This window comes from Gallinula chloropus (assembly GCF_964237585.1).
Source record: "Gallinula chloropus genome assembly, chromosome: 10".
Lineage (NCBI taxonomy): Eukaryota > Metazoa > Chordata > Aves > Gruiformes > Rallidae > Gallinula > Gallinula chloropus.
The window spans coordinates 21,822,419-21,842,174 of record NC_140095.1 but is presented as its reverse complement, the minus strand read 5'-3'; the positions used below and the strand labels follow the sequence as shown (position 1 = coordinate 21,842,174).

The 19,756-nt window shown below is 55.1% G+C and overlaps 2 protein-coding genes across 2 annotated transcripts; one reads left to right on the top strand and one right to left on the bottom strand.

Annotated features, from left to right (window-relative positions):
- Window positions 1-5,281: 5,281 nt before the first annotated feature.
- On the top strand, window positions 5,282-10,074 carry GNPDA1 (glucosamine-6-phosphate deaminase 1). Its single transcript, XM_084268393.1, has 6 exons — window positions 5,282-5,494; window positions 5,575-5,676; window positions 6,778-6,960; window positions 7,523-7,707; window positions 8,316-8,490; window positions 8,769-10,074. The coding sequence occupies exons 1-6, from the start codon at window positions 5,371-5,373 to the stop codon at window positions 8,864-8,866; spliced, it is 867 nt and encodes a 288-aa protein (XP_084124519.1). The 5' UTR covers window positions 5,282-5,370; the 3' UTR covers window positions 8,867-10,074.
- Window positions 10,075-12,156: 2,082 nt separating this feature from the next.
- On the bottom strand, window positions 12,157-18,719 carry RNF14 (ring finger protein 14). Its single transcript, XM_084268633.1, has 9 exons — window positions 18,678-18,719; window positions 18,047-18,186; window positions 17,375-17,537; window positions 16,748-16,887; window positions 15,901-16,422; window positions 15,253-15,481; window positions 14,303-14,475; window positions 13,653-13,783; window positions 12,157-12,536 (listed from the first exon to the last, which is right to left on the bottom strand). The coding sequence occupies exons 3-9, from the start codon at window positions 17,526-17,528 to the stop codon at window positions 12,476-12,478; spliced, it is 1,410 nt and encodes a 469-aa protein (XP_084124759.1). The 5' UTR covers window positions 17,529-17,537; window positions 18,047-18,186; window positions 18,678-18,719; the 3' UTR covers window positions 12,157-12,475.
- Window positions 18,720-19,756: the final 1,037 nt, after the last annotated feature.

The window sequence follows — 19,756 nt, the reverse complement described above, 5'->3', positions numbered from 1 at the left end:
GTGCCGGGCCGGCTCCTCCGGTGCCCGGAGGGCGACGAGGGCCAGGCCGGAGCCGGGGGGACGCGGTGGGCCCTGCCCTCGGGGACGCTGTGTGCCGGCAGCAGGTTCCCTGGCAGGCTGCGGGAGCTGCCCGAGTAGCCCTACAAGCTCAGTGCACTGCGGAGGGATGATGGAGCTCCCGGTGTCATTAATCAGCGCGAAACCTTCCACAGAAAGTGTGAAAGAAACCGCAGGGAATCAGAGAACTGATGTAAACCCGTGTGGAAAACTAACGCCGCCTCCGCGGTGACCCTCTGGGGCCAGCACTCGGGCACCATGCTGGGCCACGGCACCCTCGCCTGGGTCAGGCCCCCTCGGCCTCCCCAGCGCGGCATGGCGGTGCCCGCGGGCAGGGAAGAGGCCTGCGACGCGCTGCAGCGAACAGGAGATGTTGGCCAACTCCTCCGGCAGCCCCGTCACATCTCTCATACCCACATAGAAGCAGATGGCATCGCAGAGCTGAAATCTCCTTCCAAAAGGAGCACGTGTAGGAAACAGCGCAGAGATTCACTTATTCAGAGCGGGTTTGCATTGGATGTTCCAGTGATGAAGACTTTCCAGCTTGTGTAACCTTTATTTCCTACGTGTGCAGTTCAGCTGTGGGCAGGCTTGGACAAAACTACCCACAGCAGTCCCTAAGGTTGAAGAGACTTAGATGTATCAGCTTTGGGGTGAGAAAAGCTGAATCAGCACCACTGGGATGCCAAGCTGCAAATTCAGAGAGCTGCAAACGTTTAAAGCTGAGGATGTGGGTTTGAACTGCATACTCAGTCATAAATACATGCCTCAGTGCTCACTGCTCAGTGCTGTGACTGGGTTGGACCTTTTTTTCTTGCATTTTGCCTTTGCAGGAGTAGATCGTTTGCTGGTGTCTCAGTGAATTAATCGCTCCGTTCTCATGCTGAAGGAGAAGCAGGAATTGTAAAGCATTTAAACCAGGAATAACCTCGAGGCGTGACTCCTGAGAAATGCCAGAGACAGGAGGAGGAGGAGGCAGGTTTCTGGCAATGCAGATGCCTTTGAGGGAGCTGGCGTGAGAGCTCAGGGCTCTGACAGTCTGGTTTCACCTTTCCATGAGATTCACAATTTGCACAGAGAATCTCTCTGCAGACAGAAGCTGTCCTGATGACAAGCAGGGATTTACTTGCTGCTGAGGTGGGATTATATCCCTAAGGCTGTAGCCACAGCGGTAATTAGCTGTACGCTGATTGACTTGGACAGCGTAGAGACTAAAATAAGAAGCAACCTGTATGTGCCTGCAGAAAAGATGCTGGGATGTATCCTGAAGACAGGGTGAAACAGTTTGTGTCAAAGTCACTGCCTAGTTAGGCCATCTAGTCCAAGCAAGGCGAATTCAGGAGGGGCCATGGCAGTTGCTTCCAGCTGCTCTTTGTGTAGGGAACCTGTGTGGAAAGACAATGGTGTGGTTACCGGGCATGACTGGTTCTGCCTTCATTACCCACATGGGTTTAGGCAAATCACTTCACACCTCTGTGTTCTGTGACTTTTCTTCCAGTGCAAAATGTCTTTTATCCCAGGAGACGCTCTGAAGCTCGAGGTCATTGCTCTTGAGTGACTTCCTCACAGGATGTGCTGTGAAAGTACTGGAAAGTAATCGAGAGTATTACTGAGGCTTCTGAAATCCTAGAGCTGCACAAGTGTTCCTTCAATTAGTGTCAGTGACTGAGCAGTGAAGGGAACACTTGCCATCTACGCTTTGTCATCAATATTGAACTCTAAAAGCTAAACAATAAACCTCAGAGGTTTGAAAGCTAGACTATTAAGAAATAAGCAGGGCACTCAAACTAGTTCTTCTAATTTTCCAGTGATAAATGACCCAATTAAGAAAAAAGCAAAGACAAAACATTCACAGACACTGATGGGTCAAATTGGACCTCAAAAGGGCTCCAGTCTAATGGCTTAAACATAGGGAAGCAAGCGGCAGGTTAGGGAAAAGCAGAAGTGCCATTGTTCACTGCAAGGCTGGGTTATCCACCCACAGCCAATGCTGGGCTCAGGGAAGGCAGAAGTTTCATTACAGGTCTGACCCCAGGGCCGCTGCCATCAACAGAGACTCGGCTGTGCTGCCACGAACCCCCGTTGAGGTGCTGGGAGCCTGGCTGGGAGCTGAGCTGTGGCTCTCTGCTTGCTCCCTTCAGTCCCAGCAGCTGTTTGTGGTGTTTGCTGGCCGAGGAAAGGGCAGGAAGATAGCAGCAGCACCCAGGTGGAAGACTTTCCCAACAGGACTTCCCCTGAAATTCAGCAGCAGAAGAACTGAGGTTCAGATGTTGTGTGATGAGGCCAAGTCTGTGCTGGCACGTCGGGCTGTGGAGGGGGCAAGGCAGACATCCAAGCTCCAAACTGCCTTCACCTGGCACAGCCCCCTCTGCCCAAGCCTGATTTTCAGAGCCCTAGCTCACCACTTTCACCAGTTCTTTCAGTTTCACCAATTTCTTTGTCGCTCCATTATTTCTTCATCCTACCAGAGAAAGCACAATTACCCGATGGTTAATTCAATTCTGCTATCCAGATTGAATCCCTTACTGAGAGACTAGCAGCCCAGGCAGGGGCTGGCATGTGTGCTCTGTGGAGCTGCCTGCTCGTGCACACCAGCTTTCTGTGACCCCCAACAAACTCCTCATGGGGATTTGGGTGCTGCTGGGAGAAGCTACGCAGGGAGCAGGGCTTGCAGGGAAGAGCAGCTCCCCTCCAGACCTCACCAATGTACCATCTTGTTTCTCCTTTTCTTATAACTAGGGGTGAGGAGGTAAGTGGGACATGCTGGAGCATGAAGAGGTGACAGATGGTGGGTATTAAATAATGACTTTAATCACAGGAGTTGGAGAGAGGGTCCTTTATGCAGACAAATCTTTAATTTTTAGGAAAAAAAACCAACCCAGTGCTCCCAAGCAGTTCCCAGTAGTGAAGGCTCTGGTCTCTGAGTGCTGCTGATTCCAATCACTTCACCACAGACAGAAAGAAACTGCTGTGCTTGTGAGAAGCCCTCGGTTTAACTTCAGCTTCTTCTGCAGAGGAAGAAGCGTTTGTTTCCTTCCATCTGCTGCCTTTGCAAGGAAGGAAAATCAGCCTGTTCGGATACCAGGAAGTTCTTCAACATTTGAACAGCTAGCTGTAAACACAGAAACAATAACATGCATTAATTATCATACCTAAAAATACCCTGCCTGCTAGTCACACATCGAACCCAGCCCTGGAGCAATTCCTAAGTAACCTAAGACTGAGCGAAGCACGCAGAAACACAGGATGTGGGCAGGACAGGGCAGCTGTGGCAGCAGATGCACGTGCCTGGCTCTCTTGCACCACTGTGGGGTTTTTTTTTTGCCTTATCAAAACATGTTTTGCTTTTACTGGGAGCTGCTGGCTGCCTCCTACGTCTTTGTGTGCTGCATCTGCCAAAGCCACTTGCACGGGAGATTAAAGCAAGAGCCAGACCCCTCGCAGTCCACGGAGATCCCGAGTGTCTGAATTCAAACCAAAGCCAGTCCTGATGCTGGGGCTGTCTCAGCAGCGTGGCAGGATGCTGAGAGGCTGGTCCTGGGATGTAGCTGCTCTCCACACCACGGAGGGGGGCACAGGGAAGGGAAGAGCACCTGGTGGGCAGCTGGGGATGGGCTCACTGCTGTCTGCACCAGGGAGCGACACGGTCGTGGCCCTCCAGCTCACTCTGTGGGGAGCCCACGGTGTCTCCTGCAATCCATTCCTATGCAGTCTGTGCCTCCAGCGTTGGCTTTTCAGAAATCTCCAAGCCCTCGTTTCCATGGGAACGCTGAGCCATCCAGGGTGGGTTATTTGTGGAACGGAGGTGACCGTGCACTCCCCTTCCCCATCCTGCAGCAGGTTGGGCTCTGCACACCAGAAGCCAGAGGTGTGTTGTGGTAACTGGGGTGTTTGCTTCACAGCCATTCCCACATGTGGGTCGGGAGGGACACTCACCACATTCCCTGTGCTGCTGGTACCAGGTGAATGGACTGAACCAGCCCCTGGATGGGAAGTGTTCAGGCCCACAGGTCCCCACTGCCCCTCCATCCCAGCTCAGTGCCCCATGCCCCATGCCCATGAACCCACTGATGCTCTAATTCCTGCCAGTGTCCATGGGACCCAGGGGTCCAGCACTCCAGTACGACCTCAATGGGAATAGTGGAAACACTTTTAGGCAGAGCCCAAGCCCGGGCTGTCTGCAGTGCAGGAGGGCAGAGGATGCTGCTGGATCCAGCCCTAGAGCCACCAAAGTACTTCCCTGCCTGCTGGTGAGCCGCTGCCGATGCAAACACATGGCACTACCAATTCACTTAGTTTCTGTGGCATAAAACTCCTCCTGTGTCTGACCACGGGCTCCTGGCACCCGTCATTCCCCATCGAAGTGCAAACCAAGCCAGGGCTTCTCAGCATCCAGGCTGAGAAGCTATCAGGAGCACTCAGCCTGGCCAGACCATTTAAATTATTAAAAGCAGCAGGAACTGCACGGGCTGGATGCTAGCAAAGCGATTTCTGTGTCATTCCTTCTGCTAATGTAAGGGAAACGCTGTCAAACTTCGACGCAGGAGCTTCGCATCGGGGGGCTGGACTCGATGCTCTCCCGAGGTCCCTTCCAACCCCTACGGTTCTGTGACTCTGTGATCTCAGTAACGAGCCGAGGGTTGGCAGGGAGAGGTGGGGCCCGTTTCCATCGCAGCCTGGAGGCCCCGGCAGCAGTGGGGCGGCTTTTGGGGACACTGCTGCCATCGGGGACCGCGCAACCCCCACCGGCGCTGGGCGCTCACCGCCCCCGCGGCCAGAGCCCTGCGGCCGGTCCCTGCCGAAGGCTCCAAGCGCCGCAGCCGCCTCTTCGTGGCCGGGAAGCAGCTCGGGGCTCCGCTCTGGGCGGCTGCCCGGCTGCAGGGCCGGACCCAGCCATGACGGGACAGCCCGCAGGGACACGGAGGCGTGAGGACATTTAAGGCCTCTCCTCGCCCCTGGGGACGAGGCCGGGTCCCAAAAGCTGTTTCCAGCGCGGGTAACTGGACCCCGCTGCCCAGCCCCAGCGCCCGGCCGCTCCTCTCAATCCCACCCCGCGGGGGCCGGGCGCGGCCGGACCGGCTCCTCCCGCCCTCGGGGCTGCAGCGCGGAGGGGCCGGCCCGGGCCCGGCGCTCCCCGCCCACCGGCGCGGGGGGGCGGCCCGGAGGGTGCCGCTGCCTCGGCCCCGCCCGCTGCGGGGATCCCGGGCGGCGGCGGGGAGCGGAGCGGCCTCAGGCGGACCCACGGGCGAGGCGAGGCGAGGCAGGTAAGCGGGCGGCGGCGCGGCTCTCCTGGGCTCCCTCCCCGGCCCCGCCATGAAGCTGGTTATCCTGGAGACGTACGCGCAGGCCAGCGAGTGGGCCGCCAAGTACATCCGCAACCGCATCGTCCACTTCGGGCCCGGCCCCGGGCGCTTCTTCACGCTGGGGCTGCCCACAGGTGGGTACCCGGGAGCGGGGAGCGGGGCCGCCCCCCCGGCCGGGCCGCGGGGCTGAGCGGCCGCGCCCCCCGCCCCGCAGGCAGCACGCCGCTGGGCTGCTACAGGAAGCTGGCGGAGTACTGCCGGAACGGGGACCTCTCCTTCCAGTACGTGAAAACCTTCAACATGGACGAGTACGTGGGTGAGTGCCCGCCGGCCGGCCCCGGCCGCCCAAACCCCGAGCGAGAAGCGGGGCCCCTGCCCGGCCCCTCCCGCTCTCCCAGCACGGGGCCCGGCGCTGGGTCACCTTTGCCCCGGGGCTGGAAGGGCGCTGCGGCTGCCGGCCCCGCCGAGCTGTGCCCCGCTGAGGCAGCAGGAGGAAAGAGCGCGGCGAGGTTCCTGCCCGAGCCTGAAGCTCCAAAGGTGGAACGGGCAGGGGCTGCGACTTGCGAACGCTGCTGCTGCTCCGGCCGGGATGTGGCTGCGATTAATCCCAGTCGAGCAGCAGGAGGGAGCAGGCAGCCCAGCGCGGGATTACGGTGTGCAAGGGAGGGCAGCGCGTGGGGTGAGCTACTCCCCAGGCTGCTGCACGGCTGGGTTATTCAGTCACAGAAGGGCAGGAGTTAGAAGGGACCCTGAAAGCTCATCTAGTCAACCCCCTGGCAGAGCAGGATCACCCAGACTAAATCCCGCAGGAACACGTCCAGGCGGGTTTGAATCTCCCCAGAGAAGGAGACTCCCCAACCTCTCTGGACAGCCTGGCCCAGGGCTCTGGCACCCTCACAGGGAAAAAGTTCCTCCTGACATTCCCATGGAGCTTCCTCTGCTCCAGCTGCACCCACTGCTCCTTGTCTTATCACTGGTCATCACTGGCTCCAGCCTCCTGACTCCCACCCTTTACATATTTAATAAAGTCACCCCTCCGTCTCCTCCAAGCTGAAGAGCTCCAGCTCCCTCTCCCTGTCCTCATAAGGATGGTGTTCCACTCCCTTCATCAGCTTGGTGGCCCCGCACTGGGCTCTTTCAAGGAGCTGTATGCCCCTTTAATTATCTTTCCTAATACAAACTGCTAATGCCAATACCAGTAAGTAACAGATGATGCACAGTGCATACCTGCTTTTCTGGAACATCCATCGTGTGTTAACAGGAGCTATTGTGATTGATTGTAGAGGGAGGTAAAGCCAGCTCATGGCATTGAGGGAGTCACAAGGGGCAGTGCTGATACCACAGCCACTGCACAGGGCTGTGTGCTGGGTGTGGGACTCTGCAGCTGGGCTCAGTGCTGTGTGTGCTCTGTCACCAGGGCTGCCCAGGGATCACCCTGAAAGTTACCATTCCTTCATGTGGAATAACTTCTTCAAGCACATCGACATCTCAGCAGAAAACGTTCACATCCTGGATGGAAACGCCCCTGATCTGCAGGCAGAGTGTGACGCCTTTGAGGCCAAAATCAAAGCAGCTGGAGGGATTGAGCTCTTTGTTGGAGGTGAGCCCCCCAAGGCATAGCAGTCCCTAGGCACTGGCAGGAGGCACTGCTGTGCCCCCACGAGCCATCTCATTATCAGGAGAGTTAATTTGCAGTGCAGTTGGGTGGATTTGCAGTGGAAGCCAACCCCTGCACCATCACCCTGGGTGCTCCTGTGCAGGCAGCCTTGTCTGCCAAGGTACTGCTCCCCCAGTTGTACATGTTTCAGTCCAGTGAGTGGATTGTTCAGGAAACACAGAGCAGGAGAAGCAGGCAGGGCTGGAATCGTCCTGAGTACAGAACTGCCAGTGCTAACGGGACACTGTTGGCATCCTCTGAGCCAACAGGAGCCCAACACAAGCTTTTCCCATCAGTTTCCCTTAAGATTCTGCCATCTACTCAGTGGGAAGAGTCTCTGAAGTTGGTTTCTGAGGGGCCTTTTGCTCTCCTTCCTACGATAAGCAGATTTGATCAGACAAAAGGCTCAGATCTGTATCTGCTGTGGAAGCACTGAAAGTCCTCCTGATAGCAGCGCTGCTTCCTCCAGCCACTGCAGCACCACTGACCTTCCTCTCTTCCCCAGGGATTGGCCCCGACGGTCACATCGCCTTCAACGAGCCTGGATCGAGTCTGGTATCCAGGACACGAGTGAAGACCTTGGCCATGGACACCATCCTGGCCAACGCCAGGTTCTTCAACGGGGACCTCTCCAAAGTCCCCACCATGGCTCTGACGGTGGGAGTCGGCACCGTCATGGATGCCAGAGAGGTTAGGAGGGAAGCAGAGACACCCCAGGGCTGCTCTTGCACGGGGCTTCCTGGAGCAGCTGGAGGCCATCCCGTCCTGGAGCAGCTCTGCACCCTGTGCCAGGCCAGCTCACACCTCTCCTGCCGCGGGCTGCCCCACGCCTGGTCCTGCTGTGCCGTGGAAAGGCTCCTGCTCCACCTCCTCTTTCAGATTTGGGGTGCCCTGCAGCACAGTTGTGATCCACACGCAGCTAGAAGGGTTTGGGAGGATGTCTTTGGGGAAGCAGCTCATCTGAGGATGTAGCTGAAAGAATCACTGGCTGGCTTGATCCAGCAGCAGATGGTGAAAGCTGTAGGGGCTGGCTTGTCATTGAGTGGTGTCTGGGTGCTTAACAGGAGAGCTCAGAGGACCCAAATCATTCCAGGGACCACCAGGCTGTGGTTGAATTGACAAGTGAAAGGCAGCCAGGGCAAGCAGAGCTGTGGTACAGTGATAGGCTCCTGGGGATGGGGATGGAGATACACCCTGCTAGGGGCTGGGCTGTGTGCTCAGTCCATAGGGTGTGGGTGTGCTCGCTCTGAGCACATCTGGCACACCCTGACTGCCACCCTCTGTGTCCCGGTGTCCAGGTGATGATCCTCATCACAGGAGCCCACAAAGCCTTTGCTTTGTACAAAGCCATTGAGGAAGGTGTCAACCACATGTGGACGGTCTCTGCCTTCCAGCAGCACCCCAACACCGTGTTCGTGTGCGATGAGGATGCCACGCTGGAGCTCAAAGTGAAGACAGTGAAGTACTTTAAAGGTGAGTGTTTGCCCAGGCCAGGCAGCTGCTGTGGTTAGTTTTGAAGTGGCACAAGAGCTTTGCAGTGGATGCTTCTGTGTAATCAACTCCCAAAGAAGTTTCTGAAGTGAGGCAGCTGAGGTGTACAGGGATAATAAAGGCACAAAGGGAACGATTAACTGTGGGCCTGGGAGCAAAGGAACAAGGACTCCAGTAATGCCTAATTTCATTAGCATCCAGGGAACAGGAGCTTTGCTTTATTATGTCTACTTATGCCCTCTTTTCACTTCCTACAACAGGTTTAATGATGGTTCACAACAAGCTGGTGGAACCCTTGTACAGCATGAAGGAGGCAGGAGGAGAAAAGAGCCAGTCGAAGAAGCCATACAGTGATTAACCTCCTGGCTGTCCAGGGCTCCTCTGGTGAAACCCAGCTGTGGAGAAAGGGAATTGCTGCAGAAACTCTCCTAATTTTTATTCTTAATTGAGAAAAATGATTATGTGCTTGCTTCTCTATTATAAAGATGCAACACCTGCCTTAATTAACCAAATGAGGATGGGATCCAATTTGCTGCCTTCCACAAACTCCCACCACTTGCTTATTCTCTGAAGGTGAAGTCAGGGGAGAGGGAATTGTTTACAAAGCAACTGTAATGATGAGTGAAGGCTCCAAACATCAGCCTGAAGCAAGGTGAAAGTACAGCTGCAGGAAGGGAACAGGTGATCACTGGGATTACTCCTTCCAAGTACAAGTACCTTTTCCTGCTGCTCTCCCTCCACAATGCACTCCAACAGTAACGACACTTGAAATGGGAACTGAGCTTGTGCTGCCTGGAGAAGGGAGAGCTCCATGCCTCTGAGGAGGTCCTGAGGAAGAGGAAGCCAGGCTCTCCTGGGCACTGTGCTGGGGGAAGACAAGAAGAGACAACAGGGCTTGAGCTGTGACAAGATGCTCTAACTGGATATAAGGAAAAAACAAGCCCTGGGGCCACTCAGGCTGTGGGGCAGAGCGACCAGAGGGGCTGTGTGGCCTCTGTCCTCAAGAGGTTGCCCAGGGTAAAGCCCTGGTTGAACCCCACTTTGATCCAGATGTCAGATGTGAGACTACCTCAGCAAGAGGTGACAGGCAGCACTCCCCAGCGCTGTGTCCGTAACAGCCTGTAGGACTGTACCTGTTGGCACACAAGAAGCCTCACACGGTCACTTTCAGGGTGTAAATTTTCCATGCCCTGGTGCTTTGTGCTGTGCTGTGGAGGGTGGATTCAGATGAAGCACAAACAGCTTCCCCCAGTGCTGCTCAGCACTCTGTGTGTCAGGGAGAGCCTGAGGCAGTAAATCCTCTCTCCTGCTTTCTGGTGCTGTACATTGGTGCAAGGAAACACCAGGTCCAGCTGGGAGGAAGCGCTCAGTTCCCTCTGGTGGGGTAGAGGTGAACAAGAGCCTGGGCTGGTGTGACCCCACCACCTCTGAAACTCCATTCCTGTGTTTCCTGTCAGCTGCTGGCACAGGAGGGGCAAGACCAACCTGGGAGGTTTTATTTTCATGATGTCCCGTTGATCTGTGCTGTAACTCTCTACAGTAAATGTCTTCATCTTTCCTAACCAGTCACACTGTGTCTGTCCCTTGGCCACACTGAGCACGGAGACGGGCGGCTGAATGGGACCTGTGACCCCCTCTGGGAACAGCAACACCACCCCCTTAGAGCCCAGAACAGACCCAGTGCTTTGCACTGGATTTCTCCACCACCTAACCCCAGAGCTGTAGTGAAAGCTGCTGCTGCTCCCTCCTTCAGCAGCTCCTTGCTGTGGTCGCTGGCAGGTTCTCATCAGCCACCCACTGTGGTCCTGTCCTGCCAGGGAGCAGCCAGGTCCTGTGGAAAAACTGGGATCTTGAAAGAAGGGAGGTCACAGCTTTACCCAGTACCATCAAGTGGCTGCAAATAACCCTACACTCCTTCGGGGTATGCACAGAAAGAGAGGTGGGCCAAGGGGAGAGGAAGAATCTGTGCCAGGGTGGAGGTGCCTGTCTGCTCCCTGTACATGAGGACAGGGTCTGGTTTTGGCTGTTCCACCTCTGCAACAGCAGCTGCTTGTCCCATGCGTGTGGGTACCTGCCTGTCCCCCCCATCAGAGGCTCTGTCCCCCCCTCAGAGGCTCTGTCCCCACCCTGCACACTGTGGCACACAGAGCTGCAGCCCAGCACTGCCCCAGGCCCAGAGCCCAGACACATCCCCACACTCTGGGGTTTCACTGCAACACCCTCCCCCACTTCAGCGCCTGCTGACAGCTACCCCAGCCACAGCCTTTCATCCCCACACGTCCTGAGCTCAGCCCACACCTGTCCCAGCCTCCAGCAGGTCTGGGCAGAGCAGGACAGACCCTGTGCCTGCCCGGGCACAGCTCTGGCCTGTGTCATTCCAGAGCTGATGAGTGTCACAGCCAGAGCCCAGCAGCTCTCCAGGCTGCTGCTGCCCAGACCCAGAGCAGAACTCTGGCCCCTGTGCTGCCCTCCACGTGCCACAATGAAGAGAACCAGGAGACGACTCCATTTGCTGTCTTAAAGTGAATTTAGTGCATGTGAAAGGTGCAGGAAATACAATTTAAACCATACACAAGGGACCCTTTCCCTACACACTGTCCTATGGCCTAAACCAGGAGAGATCTGCTCTCACCCTCCCTTCTGGTTTCCATCCCTGCCCAGTCTAAGAGCAGAGACTTTCACCCTCTGGGCCAGGAACTAAATAGGCACTCACTTTGGCCAGATCTCAGAGTAGAAATTTATTTGCTAACAGTCAAAACTGAGTGAGAGGTGTTCACCTTGAGGCTTCCTGATGTCTCCCAGCTCCTGGGCTGTCCCCCCCCAGGGCCCTGCTTGTTCTGAGCACAGCATGTGCAGGTGGAATTTCAAAATAAATGCTTAGACCCTTCTGCAATTGGAAAAAAACTTCTAAAAAAAATCAGTGGTTCTCTCCAGTAATTCCCTCTCTGCTCACAAAACCACTTACTGAACTTGTAAGGGGAACAATTTGGGGTTTGCAGCAATTTGAAGTCCAAGCACAGTGGAAATAAATCAAAAGTATCAACTGATCAGATTTCTCATGTGAGGAGTTAGTCAAAAATAACTTAATCAGTGTCTTGAAGAATTCAATTTTAAATTATGTAACCAAAAAAAGGTGTTTCAGCACCTGACTGAGCCCTTTCACCCTCTCACCAGCCACATGCTCCACTCTCTGCCTTACCCCACTCATCACCACCAGAACAAGGAGCAGCAGCATAAATTAACACAGGGGCAACACTGAGATGAGCCAAGAAGCTGATTCCAAGCCCCAGAAAGGGCTGTTGGTCATTTTCTGCCAGCACCTTCAGTAACACACAGACCCAACAAGAAGGGGGTGAGGGAGAATCAACTCTGCCATCATGAGAAAGTGTCAGTGATGGAGCAGGGAGCTGCTTTTCAGAGACACAGGTCAGGAAGTGCTACAGAAGCAACAGGCTGTTGCTGAAAAACAGAAGAAATTCCCTGTATCAGTGAACCTGCCCTGTGCAAACAGCACCACTGACCAGCTGCAGAGCACTGCAGCCAGAGAACAGCCCAAAACCACAATGGGTATGAGCCAAGACCCCTGCAAAGTCAGTCTCCCTGAAGGACACACCCCACCCCCCCCCCAATACTTCTGTGATTTGGGGCTTGGCTTTTATTTGCTGCTTTTGAAAAGGGGGCACCTCCCAAGAATTCCTTTGCCCAGGAATTTTCCAGGTTCAGCTGGCAGTGTGTGTCTTTAACGATTGATATGATTATTAGGGCCTTCAGTGGTCACCCTGATCACAGGATGGGTAACATGGTCTCCTTTGGTTTTGGCAAGAGCCTCTGAAGTGTGAGCACCCTGCAGTGCAGGGTAGTTCTCCTCCTCCTATCACGTAACAGAAGCAAAAAGCAAACAAACATGACACAAACATGGAAAGCATCCTCCATCTCTGATCTATTCAGCTCCTGTCGCTGGAGAAAGCTACTGGTCTTCATCTTCAACTTCCCAGAACTCCCCATCAACGTCCATGGCTTGGAACAACCTGCAAGAGCCAGAGTTTCCATCAGTGTGGAACAACAAAGAGAGGAAAACACGTCCAGAAAATTAAGTGGGATAAAAAATACAAAAGCAGCAAGTTCCACTCCTGTCTTCAGTCTCGTGACCCACTCACACTGTGGCCCCCCAAGGCCATTAAAAGAAGCTCCTCTGCACCTGTGCAGATTATCCCAGAGGGTGTCACAGTCCCAAGAACCCCTGAGAACCTTACCCACAGGATCAGTTACCCAGCGAGCTGCCAGCCCAGGCTGGGCCCTGGCAGTGCCAAACCTGCCTGCCCCAGCAGCTCACCACCTCATGGACAACACAGCGCTGGGCAAGTGGGGAACTAGAGGGAGGGAAGTGTTTGTAAAGCAATGAGCTCAGTCAGGGGAGGCAGAGGTTACACTGAACTAGCAAGAACAGGAGGCACCAGAGGAAGAAAAATAGGAAAGGTGTAGAAAATAGGAAGTGAAAATGTTCCTGCTGGGAGAAAAGGGAATGCTGAGTAAGAAGGGCTGTGAACAAGGGGGAGAAGCTCCTGATGCTGTCAGCCAGGCAGCAGAACAGAGAGCAGAGCATCCAGCACAGCTCTGGTGTGCCCAGGGATGACACACCACAGCTGAGCTCAAATCCCACTGGAACACACCGAGGGACAGAGGGTGCTGCTGTCCCACCTCTCTGACCTGCCAGCCCTTCCACCTCTCCAGACAGCAGCAGCACCCTTTGCCACTCGATTTAACCCTGACAGTGATGACACAACCCAAGCTTGCAGGTTTTGAGGAGGTTTCTTGCCCCAAGCCTTGTGTTTCACTGGCCCCTACCCGAGCTCTGCCAAGGAAACCTTGCACTCCAGGCTGTCTCAGCCAGGGGCAGGAAAAGCATCAGGAACAGGCCCAGACCTCTCCAGGATTCTGAAACCAAAGCTCTTACAAAGCAAACCCATGTCCCAGACCAGTCCTGGCTTCTCCTATTGGCAGTGCCAGGGTCTTGTGAGCGTCAAGAGTTGGGAAAGGGCATCTCAAACTACAGATGCCAAGGTGGGAATAATCAGGGAGAGACTGATCAAACACCAAGAGTCGGTGACACGGGGTAAGAGAAACACTCAGAAACACCCACATACCTGTTGAAGCACGGGGAGGCCGGGTCGTTGAAGTGCCTGTACGGGTTCATCCTGGAGAGGGAACCCATGCAAAGCCAGCAGAAATACTGCATGCAGCCAGAACATGTCATTTTGTTACAGCCATCTAGTTTCTGGAAAGGAGAAACAGTAAGAACATCCTGTCACAGCAGTCTGCAGGTGTCCCTGGGTGGTCACCATCCCCCAGGCCCCACCAACTCCTCAACACCTTTCACCCCAACTGGTGTTTTCTCACTTCAGAACTGGGAACTGTGTGCTGGCTCTGACACTGACCACAGAGGAAACTGGTTGTACTGAGTGGGTTTTATTTACCAGCTGCAGTTCAGAACAGCAGCAGCTGGAAAAACACTGTGGGATCCATATGGATCCAGGTTCAACCTGGATCTCTTCAGCTCTGGGGGCTGCACAATGCTGTACTTACTCAAGTCCCCAAGCCAGAAACATCCCCTCCTCTTCCATACAGCACAGAGAAATGGAAAGTTCTCTGTTTCCTTAGAAATTCCCCTTCCCTGGTGATCTTGGAGCCCAAAAACAACCAACCCCCTGTCCAGCCTGAATACCAAACTGACTTCATCTATGTTTGCTCCTGGCATGAGCTACGCAGGCCCCTGAGCCTCTCCCCTTGTGCTCACCTCTATGTGAGTGCCACAGCAAGGACAAGACTTGGAGTTCTTCTCCAGCCACTCTTTGCTCTCCATCTCCTCAAGGGCTTTCTGAATCACTCGCTTCCCGTAGCGTTGTTCCAAGAACCTCTTAGTTGCCTCATCTGCTTCTAAATATTTATTTCTCAAGTCCATTAATTTCTCTGGGGAACAGAGCAAACCAAAACCAAACCAGTTTGTCTAATGCAGTGCATAAGGAAGTCCAGCTAATAACAGCATCAAGCACTCTGACAGGAAACAAACCTAATTAATTAAAAAGCCAGGAACACATTAGGATACCTTAGAAAATAGTTAGTTCATTATTAATTAATTAAAAAGCCAGGAACACATTAGGATATCTTAGAAAAAGATGGGAATATTAAAGCCCCTCTACCTCAAAATTCAACAGTTTCACATTGTTTCATTATAAAAGAGATTGGTCAGTGGAATTACAACAAATCTACAATGTAAAATAAACTGAAAAGCAAGTATTTTTACTGAAACTCTGTCATGTAGTTTTGAGGCCAAAGGGACACAGAAGCATCCACCTGACTCCCATTATCAACTCCAGAAACATGAACTAGGGGATTCATGGGAAAGGGTCAAAAAAAGGCACCAGAAAGTGATCCTTCCCCTGCTACAGCCCCTCAGAATCTGGCACTCAGCAATTTAGGGGCTTCTCCAGCTGTGGAGTGTCATCTGTGGAGTGTTTATCTGTGTAATATGAGATAGGGAGCCTGCTTTGGCAGGGGGGTTGGACCCAGTGATCTCTTGAGGTCCCTTCCAACCCCTAAGATTCTGTGATTCTGTGATCAAAGGAATACTCTACGACTGCCAGCAACAGCCTGACCCCAAATGAGTCTGTCCAAGCTTGGGAGAACTCAGGTGGTGCCGAGTTTCCTTCCTCAGCCTCCCCCACAGGCCTCAGCCCGGCGCCTCACCTGCGGTGACCTTGCAGGGGGACACCCCGTGGTAAGTCATCTTGCAGAGGGTGCAGAAGGCGTAGTTGCAGCAGGAGCAGATGCCCATGGTGCAGCCCGGCTCCTGCATGACCGGGGTCTGGCAGCCCGGGCGGGGGCAGTACACCACGTCTGCCATCAGGTCCAGGCTGGACTGCAGGAGGAGCCGGTCGTAGCGCGCAAACAGCTGCTCCTCAACCAGCTCTTTAACCTGAGCAAAGATGGGAGAGAGGGGACATGCATCTGAGGTCCTGGGCACACTGCCTTCCGCAGAAAGTCAGTGAAAAAAGTACCTACAGCTGGGATGAATCCAGTGTGTGTTCTCCAAGGGGTCGGGGAATTACTCCTAGGATGCTACTCTAGTCACAGCTAAATGAACAGCTCGCTGTGTCAAAGGTGATGGGATGTTAAGTCAGGCCTCTGACCAATCCCAGTACTGACACAGTGGGGAAACACCTCCCATGCTTTAACTGGGATGCCTCCACGTGGCTCTGAGCATGGAAAAGCCCATCCCCAGGCACGGTCAGGATGCTCACCATGAAAAGCTGCACCTCATCTTCTGTAAGTACTGGTAAGTTAGCAGAACTCTACCACCAGTGCCTGCACACTGCAGCCTGCACACTGCATTACCTGGCCAGGAGTAGCAACAGAAGAACACTTGGGTTCCGGGCAGTTGAGGCAGTGGACCTGCCCATCCCTGATGAGTATTTCAAAGTAGTCCTTCAGGCAGGCCCTGCAGTACACGTGGCTGCACTCTGAGAAGTACATACAGTCGCTGCCCAGCTTCTCACAGAAGCAGATATTGCACAAGTACATCTTGCTGTTAAAGCACTTTCTCCTCTGAGCCTGGTCGAAGTCCAAGATTTCCCTGATCAGGCTGGATAACGACTCCACATCCTGCACAGCTCTCGCGTCGATGATTTCTTCTCCAGCTGCTGCAGAGCCTGCTGCACCCCCACCATCCTTCTCAGCATCCAGAGGGGACGCCCTGCTCTGCCCACTCCCTTGATGACACATCTTGAGCTCGTACGGGGAGGAAATATTCAGGTAGCTCAGCGTCTCCTCCTTCAGAAACTGCATCCAGGCAAACAGCACCACGCAGCCCCGATTCTCTTCCCACACGTTGTCCAAGTGCTTGCACAGAGCACTGAGCTAGAGGAGAAAGAGATGATTTCAGAGGTAAGTTCTGATGACTCCACACTGGTTTCCTCCCCCATGGTCCCACTTAGCACACAGTCAGATTTCAGATTCTGGAGGTTTTATATGTAAAATGCATATGAAAATAGCACAAGCTCTTGCTCCTCAGATGGTGACCAAATGAAAACAAGCAGGAAACCCAAGAAGGGCCAACTGGGAGAGCAACATAATCATTTATGCCTCAATTTCACTTCCATCTACTCCACTGACATCTCCCAGAGCGCTGTTACTTGTGCACTGACTCAGGAGCACAAGAGCTCTGTTAAAAGGCTTTGCAAACCTGGGCTTGGGAGAGCCATTTCCCACTGAGGGTAAATGCTGGCGGGGAGGCTGACGGGTAGTCTGGAGGGAGCTCAAAATTCAGCACCAGGGGAGGCAGGAAGCACACGGTGTATTCGAAGCCGTTGTTCTGCAGGCTTTCTGGGGAATCCAAGAGATGTGAGACAGTTCAAAAGGCAACAGGAGAAATTCCAACTCACGAACTGCAACTGCTCTGCCAGCCCTCAGTACAGCTCTCTTCATCTGACACACTTCTGAGCTTAAAGAGATGTATTCCACCCCAGAATAACACAGCTTCTCTCAGTGCAGTAACACCTCACAGCAAACACCAGTACTGGGAAATACCAGTTCCTGCACAAACCAGGAACCTGGGAAGATTTATCCCTCAAGGGAAAGAAAAAAAAACCCAAGTGAGCTTAATTATTCCAAAGTGAGACTATTACTCATCTCTAATTTTACAGTTACATGTGTGAGGATGCAGATAAACCCCAGGAGACCACAAGCACAGCGTGGGGTGGGTCAGGGCTGCGTTCCCACAGGTTGCCAGAGCAGGAACCATCCCAGTACATACCAGAAAGTCAGCTGGGGAAACCCCAGCCCTGGGAGAACACAGAACATCTCAACTCACCACTCACAACGATTTTGAAGTTTTCAGGCAACTCCAGGCAAATTCTTGTTTCTCCTCCTTGGGCAGACTCTGCTCTCTTAAACTCATCTTCATCGTAAATGCTGGCCAAAGCCAGCAGCTCATCCTCCTGAGCTTCTTTGTCTTCTGAAGACATTTACACTTTCTGTGGAGTTAAAACCATTCTACACGATCAACTGAGTTACAGCCACCTCTTCAGATTAACAACCCAGGACATCCTTCTTATCCCACACTAAGGTTTAGAGCCCCAAGCAGCTGATATAAACCAATGTAAAATATAATTAAAGGGTTTTCACAGGTTGAAAAAATATTGATAGCTTTATGAAATGGAAATGCCCCCTGAGCAGAACACTGAGTCGAAAAGCAAACTGTGTCAGTGGCTAAAGGCAGCTGTAAGGGGGCAAAGCCAGCTGAACACCCCAACAGGGATGTTTCACTGATTGAAAGGGAAAACAGACCCCCAAAAACCCAAGAAAAAGGCATTAGCAACGGTATCTCTCCCCCAGTGATGTAAAACAAACAAGCAACAGCCCCAGCTATGGCCAAAGCTACTGAAAACAGGGGTAAGAAGCTTCAGATGCCACCCAGGTACCAAGGGGATGTAACCCCGAACCGCGCTGGCTCTGGATTGCGGGAGATGAAGCCCGGGGTTACCTTTTATCGGCAGCTGCGCGGCGGGGAAGCTGCAGGTGCCGCGTTAGCAGGGCCAGAGCCGAGCCCTCCGCGTCCCTCCGGGGCAGCTGCGGGTCCCCGACTCCTCCTGACGCCGCGTCTGCGAAGGGCGCCGGGGCCGCCTGCAGCCAAACACACACCCAGCGGGGTTGGAGCCCCTCGGCGTGCCCGCGCCCAGCGCTGTAACGGGCCCTCCACGGCCGCAGGCACACGCCGGAGCTCGCCTCGCCTCACAGGCCCTGTCTGCGGCCTCGCCGGCTCACAAGCCGGGACCGCCGCGGCTCCCGGGGGGCCGGGACCAAGGCGGGAGCCCGGTACGAGCCCCCCAGAGCCGGGTCGGGTCCTGACCAGCCGCTTCCCCCCGCCAGCCGGGGAGGCCGCTGCCTGCCGCGGCCCTTCCGAGCCAGCGGCGCGGGGCCGCGCCCCCGCACGGGAGGCGGCGGGCAAAGCCGCGCCCGAGCCAGGCGGCCCCGCGAGAGGGGCCGAGCCGTGCGGCCGGGGCTTCGGGCTGCCCCGCTGGGGAGAGCGGCAGGGCCCGGCCCGCCCGGCGCTCCGCAGCCCAGAGGCCCAGCGCTGCCCACCGCCACCCGCGGCCCGGCCCGGCCCGGCTCACCGGTCAGTTGAGCGCGGCCCGTGGGACGGCGAGGCGGGGCCCGGCCCGGCCCCTCGCAGCGCGGCCGGGCAGACGCGGCCAGGGGAGAGGAGCGGATCGGTTGCCGGGGCGAGGCGGCGGCCCGGCCCCGCTCCGCCGTCGCCGGCACCGGCCGCCACAGCGCCCCCAGCGCCCGGGAGGGACGGCAGCGCCTGGCCGAGGGCCCGGGGCCGCGGCCCAGCCCGGGCAGCGCGGGGCGGGTTTCCCCGCGGAGCTGCCCCGCAGCCGGGCAGCGACCCCCACCGCGGGCAGCGCTGCCGCCGGCCGCCCCCTGCGCCGTGCTCTCGGCAGGGGCAGACACCCCCCTCCCCAGCATCCATTAGCGCTACCAATGAACGTGGTGCCCAGGAGGCCCGGCTGCACCCCGACAGGGCCGGGCTCAGGGAGCAGCAGGTACTCCTGCGCCTGCCCCAGCGCCCCCCGGCAATCAACAGCGGCAGCAGGCCAGGCGGGAGAAGCCAGGGCGTTTATTCCTTGCAATATCGGCACGGGGGGAGGGTGGGGGTGTGTTCAGCTTTGGGTTTTAACACAGACAAACGAATGTTTGCAAGTTTAATGACAGTTGGTACCAAATGCAAGTCATTAGCTAGAGCTCAGAGGGGAAATAAACCTGCCAACGATGTCCAGCCTCTCTTTTCCCCAAAGAAAAAACAAACCCAAAGCCCCAGCATTCCAAATGAAAGCCTTGTAGAAGCAAGAATAACCCCTGCACAGTCAGGAGCAGCTCAGAATCAACTATCAGAGCAGGCAGCTGAATACAAGTATTCATTCTTCCTCCAGACAGCTCATTTAACTAGAGGGAGGGAAAAAGGTTCCATGGCCTAAGTCCCCAGGGAGTTTGCCAGGAACACACTGCCACATGGGGAGCCCCAGGGGCTGCTTTCTGAGCTGCCCACCCTGAGAGGACAGTGACAGTGCCAGCTCCACCTCACAAACACTCTGGAAGTAGGAGCTGCTCAAGCACAGATCCAAACAAAGGTAAGGTAGTGTGTTAATGCTAAAAGGGTGAGACCAGGATAACTCAGATCAAGGTGCTGGCA